Genomic DNA, 14225 nt, shown 5'->3' with positions numbered 1-14225 from the left:
ATCCACCTCATCGCTGAGTAACGATGTCAGAGATACTTTTCCATGTACATAGCATTGAAATTTCGTATTTGTTGTAGATTGTATCTAGTGCTATCATAAATATTGTCCCAGACTTTTAAGTGCGTTAACACAAAATGGTTAGATATATTTTATAGTGCTAATAGATTAATGCAGTATGAACAGAAATCAAATGGCTACCATTAGCATGCACATGGTCCATTGTGACCACTCATCAATTGCATCACGCAACACATGAACTGAAAAATTCAGCTACCTTCCGAAGAGACTGCTTTAAATTTTCAATATCAAGATGTCTCTTCTTGCAAACCATTTCCAGAAGCTTGGACCACAATTTGCAGTCCAAAGGGTTTAGGTCCGGGCTTGCAGAAGGTCAATCTGAAGTAGAAATGAAGACCAGAATATTAACCTCCAGCCACTGCTGGGTTGTCCGTTCCTTGTGTGCTGGAGTTGAGTCCTGCTGGAAACTCTTGCTCTTTCCATGGAAGAGGATGTTGGTGAGATTCTTGATTAATCTCTCAAACACTGTCTCCTTGTACACCTTGGCTGACGTTTTCACTCCCTTTTTATAGAAATGGAGCTCCATTGTGCCTTCGTATGTCACACTCCTCCACACCATGACTCATGCAAGATGCTAACCTTTCTGGATCCTTGGGAGCCTTTTCACCAGTTTCTCTAGAGGAATCTTTTTATCAGTAAAAAGGATTCGACGGAGCTCATTTGTTGCGAAACGCTTAAGTAAGTTCTTTGCTTTTAGGAGCGTCTGCGCTTCAGTTTATTTGCCAGATGTCCTTTGCCTTACTTGTAAGCGTGGAGTCCCAAGTCACTGCTTAAGGTGCGAGACACAATCATTTTCGATATCTTTAGCCACGAGCCGTAACTGACTGTTCCCTAATTAGATTTCATCGGACACGCGCCGCTACTGCTTTCACAGATTCTAGTATTCGTATTGTGCGTCGTTTTGTTTGCCGCGGGCCATCTTCCACAATTCCAGTCTCAACAAAGCATTGAATAGTGCGATAAACGAATGCCTGTGAATAACTGTTGCGTCGTTTCCACGTCGAAAGTGATTCATTTCTGGAAAGAATCATTAGAATGAGTTCACTACCACCAACCAGAAACAAAAAGATCAATCGAGGAATGGCGCCATAGCTCAACAGCAAAACCCCAAAAATTTCGCACTCAAATATCAGCGGAAAAAGTCATACTCACTCTCTCCTTGTATGCAAAGGGAGTCATTTTTGGAACATTACATGAGAGAGGGGCAACAGTAACCAGTATTTCTTATTTATATCTGCTTAGAAACTAACTTCGCCCGACAATTCGGAGTAAACGACAAGGGCTTCAGGTGCATTGTTACAGTATGACAACGCGCGACCGCATACTGCCCGTTTGACAGTTGAGACTATCCAGCATTTGAAATTTAAATGTCACAGTAGACCTCGCGCCTAATGACTTTCATGTGTTTGGACTGCTCAAAGAAGCGTTTTAAGGCAAGCATTTCAGAAGTGAAAGAGGTGGTGCACGAGTGGCCACAGTCACGACTAAAATACTTTTTTTTAAACTTGATATCCGTGCACTTCCGAAGCGTTGGAATATTTGCATTGAACGTCAATTTCTCCTAGATGGAGTTGGTGAGGATACAGTTACTGTTACTTGGAGTAGTGAGACAAAATAAATAAAAGTCCCATGGTTGTATCTTTATGCTGAAGGAGACGAATGATAAGTGATAAAACGAATGATCATGAAATTAGTGGAATGAGAATGTATGGAATGTATGGACAACGGGAACGAAGTTGTCCACCACTAACACATGTCTGGAATCGAACCAAGTACACTTCGCCCCAGAGTTCAGTGCTGTACCAGCTGTCGGGCCCCCTAGTTGAGTTCTGTTGTAGTGTTAAAAGGAACTATGCTGTCATTAAAATAATAAACGAATTAAAATTTGGACAAGCACGTGATGCTAGTTACGTCGTGAGTATTCCACTGAGGCGTCCACTGTGCTCCCTCCACTTCGGTTAACAAACACATTCTGAACTATGTTGTCCCTTCCTACAGAACACCTTCCACATGTTACTACCACCACGACATTTATGATTGATCCCTTTCTCGGTGATAAAATAACCCAGTGGCGTAGCTTCCCTTTTCAACACAAATTTCCACGTGGTTTTGAACTGGGTTCGTTTCGAATTTTGATCGAAGTATAGTGTATTGCACAATTGGCGTTGGTGTGCGGATTAGTGCAGCGTTATTTTAAGTTAAATGGATTAGTTCATATCCAGAAGTTGTACTGAAACGAGACGGTATTTACACCAAAATATAAAAATCACAAAAATCATACATTGTGTAATCATTTATTTCTTCGACTTTGTATTTTAATATACTTTGTTTCAGTGACTATGCAGTCTGATTAATCGCTCAAAACTTAAAATCTCGTAATCTTTCGTAGTTTGGTATGTTATAGTTTATTAGAAACGTTTACAGTACGGAAGTAGTGAGCATTGTATATTACCATTTCCTAAGAGCTACCGAAGTGTGTCAAGAAGATAGGATTTCTAAAGGATTTGGCTCAGTTGTTAAGTTAATTAGCTTCTACAATCAAAGACTTACCTTGTAAGCGTCGATATTTTCTGAATAACCTTACTGTTTGAACGGATGACTTTCGTTTTTATCGACGGTTGTGAAGGAACTTCCGATGTATCACATGACATCTTGTAGTTGGAAGGCTTCGATTATAATTCAGTTATGCGTCCATTTATCTCTTTAAACAGGTAGTTTAATTTAGTAACTTTTACTTACAATTAGTAATAGAAAAGTAAATCATGTATGCTAACGCATCATGCCAGGCACAGGCTTTGTAATCGTGTTGTAAGTTGCTGGCTTAAATTTCTCTCTCCTTTGTTTACATTATTGTTGTTCTGCTTCTTTTCATTTCAGTTCGTTGGTTGATTTAACTATGTGCAGATTAAATTGTTCAAATTGCCCTAATTCTGTGATAATTCCGATTCAAACGTGTGGGGCTGAGCCAGAAATCTAAGCATCACCTCTGGCTTACCGTGTCGGTGCGCCCTAACTAGTCCACCCTCTGTACAACTACTTTCCCCTTACTCCTGGGGGTTGCGCAGTTAGCCTTTTTTCTCCCAACAGATGAAATAAGAAATTGGGAAAGCTGGAACAAAGCAGTTTATCGTCCATGGTAAAAACTGCTGATGTGAATTATACAGTATACTGTGTGTACGCAAAGATAAAACAATAAGTTGCTATTATTTCAATATGTTTATTACCGTACAATGGCCTATATGCGTTTTTTTTAAATTCGTTATGGTACACAGTATGCACCAACTTCTCAATACTGAAATCTTGTAATTAAAGGTATCTAGTAAAGCACGATTGTAATGCTTCTTATGTATGTCAAATGTAAATTTTCACTAAAATTAGACATATGTATTTGAATTTTCCTGAAAAGACAACATTTTCTAATTTCAATTTAACTTCCATATGTAGTATATACAGTACGTTTCGAAAATCAAATGGACTTCTACTTTCGTAGCTTCGGTTACGTACGAAAGTAAACGCTTAATTTGTCACAAGTATAGACGAATTATAGATCTTATGTACTGTTAGTGTAAGAATTTCCATACTATCATCATTAATTAAATGTAAAGTTTTGAGCAAATCTAGCTTCTGTAAAATACATAGTAGTTCCAGAATATATAATATTACTGTTCAAACGAGGAAATGAATGCTAAGTTTTAAGTTTTATTTTTGAGCTCTATAAGCTGAGGAGAATCAGTGAATGAATATGAAAGAATTGGTGGAAGGAAACTGACGAAATTCGCGGACACAATGTTGTGCGCCACAAACTCATGTACCCTGGGAGTCAACCATGGACAAGCGCTCTGCCATCGATCCAACGTGTGTCCAATATTTTTTTCAGGGGGTGAAACTTTGATAACTTTTATCATCTTGAAATTTTATCTCTCTTCTGCTATTTTGTTTCTTTAAAATGTTAACTTGCGTTACATTGTGTTAAATGAAGAACATGGCATTCATGGGTATAGTGAAGCATTTTACTAGTTTATACATATTCAAACGCGGCGGCTCAGTGGTAGAGCGTTCACCTCTGGTGCTTGGGGTCCCGGGTTCGATCCCAGCCCCCGCCAAGTGAACTTTCTGGAGGACAAACACCGTGTGCGTGGGTTTTCTCCGGGTTCTCCAGTTTCCTCCCACTTTCTTCATTCCACCATTTCATTCATTTCTCATCTTCACCGTCTCCTTTAGCCTAACCGGCATAATCGTGGGACGTAAAACTCAAAGATTTCATTTCATTTTCAACATTTATACACTCCAACGACTATATCTGATGAGCTTTTTCTGTAAATGTTTTTCTTTCTTTTTGTTTCCATAGTTATGAAGCGAACGTCTTAAATGTTAGTTGGGTGTAAGCGTTGACCTGTTAAATAAATATAGTATGTACTACGCGCCTTTGGCGTGGGAGACCCGGGTTCGATTCCCGGCGGGAGCTCATGTTGTTCGGATTGCACTTTAATCACTAGGTCCCGTCTCGTATAGCCTCAGTACTGAAAAGGACGTTAAATTCAACATCAACTAAACTCAAATGTAGTATATGCTTATAAAGAGGAATAATATATGAAACATACCTGTTAAGCGTTAATTTGAGTATTTGATTGATCTGGTAACTGTTAAATATTATTTATGCAGGAAATGCCGAATGTTAGGATTTGCTGTAGTTAAAAGCATGAAATTCAATACTGGTACATAAACTATTCATTATAAATGAGTGAGAACACACATTTCAGCACTTCTGCTTCTAAAAGTGCAAAGGAAAATATTTAAATTCCCGGTTTTATATTCATTAACAGTTGCTTTTCGTCCGAAGAATGGGTACTTCTCCCAGTAGTAATATATGGAGTAGATCACTTTGCTTGGTACGACCTTGTAACTTTTAAACTAATAGAGCTATTTGAAATGCAGTGAAATTTTTGTACCATGCAAATATCGACATGATAATATTGTTTGACTTACTCGTCTGCATGTCAATATTCTCCCTATAGATGTTTGCATGGTAAAAATTTCAGCAGTTTCTGTATCAGTTTAAAAGTTGCAAAAGTGTATCAAGATGATTGATCCATTCTGTATAGTTTTGAAAATCCATCTATTCTTGTACTTTCCAGAAATTGTCAGTGATTTTCCTAATATTTTAAAATAATAACATTATATGAAGTTCCACTTAGTTATGTATACAAAGTTATGATAATAGCTAGAGTTGAGAGTAACAGAATCTTCGGATAACAGTGAAACTATTAATTTAAAAGTATAGTGTAGTTTATATTATATATATACAAAATACAGGAGGAAATAATTAATGTTGGTGACTTACGTATTTTATTAGGTGATTAGGCAGTTATGAAAATGAAGATTCCTAATACTGGATCAGGTAATGGTTACTATGGGCATGAGTCCATATCATATATGTCAGATGTATCAGCCGTTACAAATGGAGTTGACGATCTGGATTCTCCCAGCAATGATGGAGACTTTTCAGAGTACATGTGGATGGAAAATGAAGAAGAGTTTGAAAAGGAGGTAAGTTTTTTTTTGTTCTTATTCTTACCCAGTTTGTTCTTACATGAAATTAAATTTTAGTTTAACGTCACGTGGTTATGCCCTTCAGACTAAAAGAAACATGTGATTAATGAAAGTGGATGATCATGATTTTTTTTTTCGTACTCTTTCACCGGGAATTCGCACTTGCTAGCCATAGATCAACGGGGAAGCGCTGCTTGGTTACATGCATATATGAGAAGGGAAAAGGTAAGACATCCTTATAACTGCTGAGAAAGCTAGATAGCCGCAAGTATCGAAAAAATATACGCAATATTCGTAAGTATAGACTGGAATAGTGATGGCGTAATTTCCTCTTCGATATCATGGTGATCGCCATGTTTTTTTCTAAACAAATGCATGAACCGATAGGAATACTATGAAGTATACTGTTAATAAGAACACGCAGTTAATAATAATTTTAGAATATTTTGAGTACAAAGTAAAGTTGGGAGGAAAAAATACAGATCAAGAATATTTAAAAAATTTACGATTAAATTTAGCAATTAACGAAGTAACACATAAGGAACCTTTTTATACTGGGGCCACATCACTAGGTAATCTGACAAGATAGAAATTGCATAAGTGGTGCCAGCGCCATTACCACGCAATGCACAATGAACAAAAGCAACTATACCCAATGTAAAAACTCTATGGAACAGACTGATGAGCTGTCGGCACAGTGAAAATAGAACAAACCTATTTGTTCTGAGAATTTTCAATCAGGACCAATTTCTGATCGGTTAACATGTATAGGATCTGTCCTTGTATTTCCTACTTACTTTAAAAATGTATACTGATAGTACAACAAGAAAACACCCAATTATGTATGGTTCAGCATAAGTTTTAAACACTATTTCTGTAGACCTAAACGTTTGTAATGTAATGTGTGATACTGATGGTACTAAATAAAAATTTTCCAGCATTATTTGAATTTAATATCCAATAATAAATAAGTTAAGTATATTGACACTTAACGTAACATCCAAATGTATAAATAGGATACACAAAATCCACGATATCAGGGGAAACATTTCACTTTCAACGTTTGTCATATTTTAACAGATTATTTACCTAATTGCTTGCTTTTTCTATCTTTTCGTAGTTTCATTCATTGAATATTTTTAAACATATACAAGTGTTGCTTTTAAATGTTTGCAATCCGGAAGTTAACGCGTTACTGTTTTCGCTTTGTACTTAGGTTCTTAGGCCATGTTGTTTAGAAAATAAAACAACGATCACCATGGCAACGAGACGGATGTGACGTCACACTATTTCAGTCTATTACTATCGTGACATACAGAGCAGTATGAAGATCGTGTTGTGGAAAGGGCTAAGCCATTGCGTGGCCTTGAGGAAGTAAGACAGTTTCACTCGAAATATTGGAGGAAAGATTGCTTAAGAACATTACCATGGGGAGTAATTTATATTGTATTTACGCTGTGTGTTCTATATATGCCCGTGTTGGCATAATTTCTCCCTTATGCAAAATCCTTGTAATTAATTAGAAAAAGATGGACGGTAACAAAATTAACATTCTGATGAAGCTACATTGAAAGGATAAGTGGGTAAATCGTATTCAGGAAACACCTGTGTATATTTGTTTAAAGTAGATTTATCATAAATGCAGTTGTTTTGTTGTATTTAATTCGAAAACTTTTCAAATTACCCTGCTGGTCAGTTTTACGAAATAAATTTTCTTAAATTTTACCAACATTATTAGACAACAAAAACTTATACGTACCGTATTATGACAACACTGACTTTGCAGTTTTGCATAGGATATGTAGATAAAAAAAAAGAAAAAGTTTCAACAAATTGTCCAGAAATATTGCTGTTATCAATCTGTAAACAGAACATAGTAATTAAGGATTGACTTAAAATAGTCACTATTTAGTCATTTATATAAAATCTGGGGCTCGAAATAAGTAAACACTCTAGAGTTTTCTGTTCATTGTTTATTCACTGGGATCCATATACTGCTATAATTGCTTTATATTCACTAGAGTACAGTATACGGTTAGCCAGTTATTAAAGATTAACCAAAACTATATTGGAGAAGAGGAATTAATAAGAATATATATATATATATATATATATATATATATATATATATATATATATATATATATATATATATATATACATACAACTTTTGACAATAAAGTTCAGTGAATGATCCCGTAAATAGAAAGTAGACACAATATGAATGAAACTTACCTTACTTTCCTTCGAAGTAGTCCCCTCCCGCAACTATGCAACGCTGAGCACGGCTGTACATGTCCTGGAAACTTTTTGAGAAGTCTTCTTTCGGGATGGTGCTCAGGAGCCTCGTCACATTTCGTTGGATGTCTGGAATATCGTCAAATCTCTTTCCTTTCAACGCGAGTTTGAGGCGTGGGAACAGGAAGAAGTCGGGAGGATTCAGATCTGGCGGGTATGGTGGATTGTCAATTTGCACCACCCCCTTTTGGGTCAGGGATTGTCTGAGGATATTGGCTGTGTGATTGCGAGCATTGTTGTGAACCAGCAACCATGAACCTTGTTCTGAGTACTGGAGTCGTACCCTTTGTACACGTTTCATGAAACGTCTCAAAATTTCAACGTGCGCAGCAGCATTCAATGTTGTTCCCTCAGGTAGAAATTCCTTGAGGATTATGCCATTACTGTCCAAAAAAAAGTTGATTAGCATTGTGTTGATGCGTGGTTTTTCTGCTTTGACCTTTTCCGACGAGGTGATGCAGGGGAACGCCATTCCATACTTTGGCGTTTTGTTTCCGGATCGTACGTCACACACCAGGATTCATCCTCAGCAACAATACAATTCAAGAAATTTGGATATTCAACCGCAATAGCGATAAAATCCTGAGAGGCAAGAACACGTGCGTGCTTCTGGTCATCAGTCAAGTAATGTGGCAGGAGTCGAGAACAAGTTTTCCTTTTCCTTAAGTCGTTGATGAGGGAGAATAAGTCTCGCAGATTCACTGTTAATGTTCGGTTCCTCAGCAAACATTCAGCGATCGTTCGTGATTAATGTTCTCACCTTTTCAATGTTTTCGTCTGTGCGAGACCTTGACGGCCTTCTGCTACGGGGGTTATCAGAATCACTGTCCCGCCCTTCTTGAAAACGGCCGAATCATTCGTAAACACACTTCAAGGACACTGCTAGGTCTTCATAATCCTGTACCAGCGTATCATGGGTTTCTTTCGGTGTCTTGCCAAGCTTAAAACAAAACTTCAAATTGATCCTCTGTTCGTTCATATTACTGTTATCAGTTTGGAACCAGACACACTAACACTCGCTTGGTATAACTATCTCACACAGACCACAGTTGATTCACAACTGAACAACAGTGGGCCCACAATGGCGGCACCTGTCGCTACTCGTGTGCAGTGTTTCGTTGCACCAGTGTTGCCAGGTCGAGCACAGCGACTTCATTCACCGAACTTTGTCAGTGGTGCGTCGTTTGGATTTCTTAGTCCATATACGCGGGAGATGGAAGATTATGTCAAGAAATGGATAAAGATACTCGAGTACATGCAAGTAACAATTTGTAATAGTAAAATCTGAAAATTCATTTACACTAAGCGTAGTTCCTAAATAATAGATTCCAGACATAGCGTAGACCCCATAAATGCAGTGAGATATTAAAAGTCTAGTAGGTTAAAATATGCTAACGTTTTTAAAGTGAAGATCTCCATTGAAGTAGAAGCATTAAGCCTGTGAAGATCTTACTGCTTAATATGTTTGAAGCTTATAACGGCCCATGAAAATTAATGCCATATAGAACTTCCAAAATATTATTTTCTTAGGAATACAAAGAGGTTAGTACTAATTTTATTTGGTATTAAAGTAATTATAAACATTTTTAGATGTCGTACTGTGTACAGTGGTTGTGAATTCGTGTAAAGAGATGTCTAACTGGTCTTGTGTTGAGCTTAAATTATTCTAATAAAAATAAATAGTATACTATTGTAATCAATAGTTAATTAATATGTATATTCTATTTACAGAACTCCATAAGCCAAAATCGACTAGGGAGAGTCTTTGAGAAATTTCTTCCACAAAACACTATTTCAAGAACTGTAGGCCGCCTTCTAAGATATCGCGTGGAAGTAACTGTTGCCAAACTATATTTGTATCCAAATTAATGAATTTTGTGCGTACACTGACGATGTGTATGGGTGGAGTAAAATCTTAGATGTATTTAGTATCTAACTTGTATTAATAGAATTTTTGATATGTTCGTAATCTCTTTCAAGATTTTCTTCATCCGTGTTAAGACTTGGATTGTTAGCTAGTAAATAACAGGCCTCAATTTGAGAAATAGTGTTGTGCAAAATGGCAATGTCCTGAACCGTGTGTTTTGACGTTTGTAGATGTTAAGAAATTCATGACAGCCTTTTTTTAATGTTCCTTAAATTCCTTTTTTATACTCTAGTATTAATATTCCCTTTTTTATGTCTACGTGTTATTCTATGCAATCGCAAAGTATTTGGTAACTGCCATTTAACGATTTTTTTTCCAATGAAGTAACTTATACTCACCCAAGCTCTTTTCCAAATTTGAAGATTAAAGCAATTTTTACCGATGTGGTTGTCAAACAAGGGAATAACTGAAACGAAACCCATTTTAAAGATTCTCCACTCCTATTTCCATACTATGCAGAATTCTTATTTGTACCCGTAAAAATATTTTGAGCACGTTTTGCCGCTTTACCAAGATAATACTATCGTATCCATAACAATGATATTTTAAAATTCTTTTTGTAGATCCTGCGATGAAGTCACTAGTCTCTAACGTACATATTGATCCAGCCGCACGGATGTACTTTCTTTGTACGAAGATACTACGAGCAGTAGTTTATTGTAATTTATTCCGTCTCTTATGATAGGCTAGGTCTAAAAAGTTGATAGTTACCTATTTGTAGTGCTAATAGATACTATAAAATTGCCTTGGGAGCCTCCTCGTGATTAAGTGGTTAGCTTGCGTGCCTTCGGCGTGGAAGACCCGGGTTCTATTCCCAACGGTAGCTCATGTGATTCGGTTCCCACGTTAAGCTGTAGGCCCAAGTCTCATATTGCCTCGCTTTTGAAGGGGATACTAAACTCAAAATCAGTCCAATCCAAAAATAGCTTGGCAAGGTGGCAAGAGCATGCTTAAATACTTTTAAGGGTACCAAGAAGAGGAATTCAGTGGAGCGTGGAAATCAGAGTGGAGATACTTTAAAATAAGTTTAGTTTCCGTTATTCCCATATTTGACAACTAAATTGGTAAAAGTGCCAAAAACAATCTGAAAATGTAAAGAACCGCTTTCAAATTTTGAAGGGAGCTTGAGTCAGTACTACAGTTTAGTAAATGGCGTTTTACCACTTATTTTGCAATTGCAATGAATTACATACAGGATTGACAAAAGAGATATTAGTATCAAGAAACACATTTGGCTATCTAAAGAAAACAAACTACTTCAGAACTTTCTGAACATCTACAAAACATCAAAACACTAATCAGAACATCGCTGTTTTGTACTGCGCTTCTGAAATTGAAAAGAGTGTATTTTGAAATCTATTATACAACAATTGCCAAGATCAAGGAAAACTTGAAGAAAGAAAAATAAATAAGATTGGGAAATATCAGATGTTAACAGATGTTAAATATAATAAACACATCTAGAAGAACTTCATTCCACGCATCTACATCGTTAGCATGTGTAGTAAACCCATTACTTTGGATACAACTATGGTCTGGCAACAGGGATTTCCTGGAAACATCTTAACAGGAAACATGCAGTTCTTTAAAGATTTTCCTACTGTACTTAGAAGATTTGGGCTCATTAAGTTCTGTAAGCAGAAATACATATTTATTAACTATTAAGAGCCATTCCATATGAATTCAGCCAAATTTTCAGAAAAAAAAAAAAAAAAAAAAACTCGTCGTCTCAGAATTTGATGAAACGCGGTGTACATATATGCCTCTATGAGGAATTATAATGCACCAACTTGTAACCCTGTACCCCCTATAGTTTCAGAGTACAGGGTGGTAAAAAATTGACAAATTTGATGTTTTTTATACAACCTTGTTAGCTTCAATTGGTCATATCTCCCGTATATATTGAGGTAGAGAGAAAAATAATATACTATTTTGAAGAGAAAAGAAAATGCTAAAAGATATGTCAGGAACATTTATTTGAAAATCAAATATTTTCCGGGAAAATTTTGGATCAGTTATATCTCAGAAACTACCCATTTGATTTCCTTGAAATTGGGTACCAAGGTAGCCTCATATGTCTGGTATGAGTGTGCGAAATGTCAACTTGGGCCGAGAATAAGCCTGGAGTCTATAATTATTTTCGTGTGATTCGTCGCGAGACACACCTAGGTTACAAATGTAGCAACTTGTCAATTTGTCAGTACTGGTGAAGTAAGGTATAACTGACCTAGCAGTAATGTTTTTTGTGCAATCTGTAATTCAGTAATCCTGTGGGGATTTTTGGAACATTCCATTATCAGTCATTGTATAGTGCCGGACAGAAGTCTTCGATCAGGTAATGGCGACTGCTTTGAAACAAATGGAGTACGAGAATTAAATCTGTCATATCTGTAGTTTGGTGTGAAGAAGAAACAAACTTGTGAACCAAAGGTTTTAGAACAATTCAACTTTTTAATATAAACCATGCCAAAGATCAAATATAAACTACGCCAAAGATCATTATTTCCCTACTATGATAAAAGAAATGCGAAAGCAGTTTTGAAACTAAGAATTAGAATGTAAAACTTTGTAAGCGGAGTCAAAGAAACCTACCGTAAACGCACTTGAGATGAATCACTTACTGCATAGTAATCGTAGTTCAGTGGTCAAGGCGCTCGACCAGTAATATGGAGGTACTCGGATCGAATCTAGGTCGGGCATTTTTTTTTTATTTTTTTTTTATTTTAGGATTTTTGGTGGCGATTGATCGGCGATGACACGTTTTATTGTTTTCCGATTTTAAGTACTCGGATGTTTCAATACTTGCACTATCAAAACTTCAGGAATAATAATAATTACCTCGTAGAAGATGAAAAGTTAGGAGATTATTATTGCTCAGGTCATACCATTACAAGCAGAAACGTGACATTTGCCAAGATTATTGTTTAATGTTGCCTATGAGAAGAGGAGAATTTGTCATCTTGTTTCTGAAGCAAAACAAAAATCGGGACATTTTGCATTCGAGACGAGACGACGAAAAGTATCGTAAACATTTCTCGTCTTATCTCGATTATCGAAATAGTGTATGTCCATACTTCAAGTAACAATTGCTCTGTAGACTAAATCTTATACGCTATTTTGTTACTTTATATTTCAGAGTTCATTTAATTATGGTCTGTGTAGGTATTTTTGCAGCAAAGCTTTTATAATTACCTCTGCATGTGCTAAAAGTGAGTTTATTATATGCTTTACTGTTCAATTATATTCAGTTATTTTTATTACTGTTATTTTCCTTAAAACGTACAGTAGAATACTTTCAACATGAAACTTTAGTGGAACATTTTCGTTTAAAATTTGGGTAGTTTCAGAGTTGTCTTGGTGGTACAGACCCCCTCCCCAAAGTTCCGAAAGATGTGTAATGGTTTTGTTTTAGGGTAAGGAATTATGAATCTACAGTTTAACTTTTGAATGGAATTACGATTCCCCATGTTTATTTCTCTATATATTTTTGTAAGGACCCGTTAATGTGCAATAGAAAATGCAACTGTTCGGATTGGTTTGGGTTAACCGCTTGAAAACGGAATGAAATAGAATCTTTGCATTTAATGTCTCACGGTTATGTGTGTTAGGTTGAGGAAGACCACGATTAAAGCAGGTTTATTATGATGGACAAATTGGTGGAATGAGAAAGTGGGAGAGCCGAGAAAACCCACGAGCACGATCTTGTCCGTCAGAAGCTAACGTGCCTTGGGAACGAGCCAGATACACCGCCCGTAAGATAGTGTACTGATCGAGTTCCCGGGTTCGATTCCCGGTGGGAGTGTCATTGAAATTTTAAGTGTCCTTGATGTACATGTTCGTGTCCCTGTCATTCAAAGTTACTGGAAATAACTGTAAAACGAGTATAATAAAGGCAAGTTACGGAGATACTTTCGGTGAATAAATAAAAAAAATAAATAAATAAAAAAAAGTGGTCTGAGGCATCAGGTTCCCGTTAAGTGTTCGAATTACTCTTAACATCACTTTCTCCTTCATGTCGTTGCTTGTTTGTATGTTGTTTTTTTTCCTAATATTTAAATTTGAAATCACTGGACTATAATATTTTATCATGACCGAAATCAGTGTGTTTCATCGTTAATAAAATATTGGAATTGTAAACGTGTGCAATTTGCTACACACACGAGTGTTTTGTATGCATTCATTTCGTAATTTAGGGGTCTTGGGTTTGATTCCCGCTGAGGTAATTAAGGAAATTTTTATCATTTGGAATATTGATACTTGTTATGTATAACATAAAAGATATTCAGTTTCTCTCGGGCTTACAAATTGGAGTTAAAACGACTTTCTTCACAGGGGAAATACTAACAACATGACATCACATGTATACAACCTT

At 36.4% G+C, this 14225-nt stretch overlaps 1 protein-coding gene across 1 annotated transcript in view; it reads left to right on the top strand.

The window, feature by feature from the left end:
* The window catches only part of Paip2 (polyA-binding protein interacting protein 2), a 37722-nt gene that overhangs the window by 2943 nt on the left and 20554 nt on the right, over nucleotides 1-14225 (top strand). The window contains exon 2 of the mRNA XM_081765033.1: nucleotides 5432-5625. Coding sequence (XP_081621159.1) covers nucleotides 5446-5625 — 180 coding nt within the window. The 5' untranslated portion in view covers nucleotides 5432-5445. The remainder of the gene's footprint in view (nucleotides 1-5431; nucleotides 5626-14225) is intronic.

The sequence above is a fragment of the Thermobia domestica genome, chromosome 1 (genome assembly GCF_964235325.1).
Source record: "Thermobia domestica chromosome 1, izTheDome1.hap1.1, whole genome shotgun sequence".
Lineage (NCBI taxonomy): Eukaryota > Metazoa > Arthropoda > Insecta > Zygentoma > Lepismatidae > Thermobia > Thermobia domestica.
This window is presented reverse-complemented; position numbering and strand designations above follow the sequence as displayed.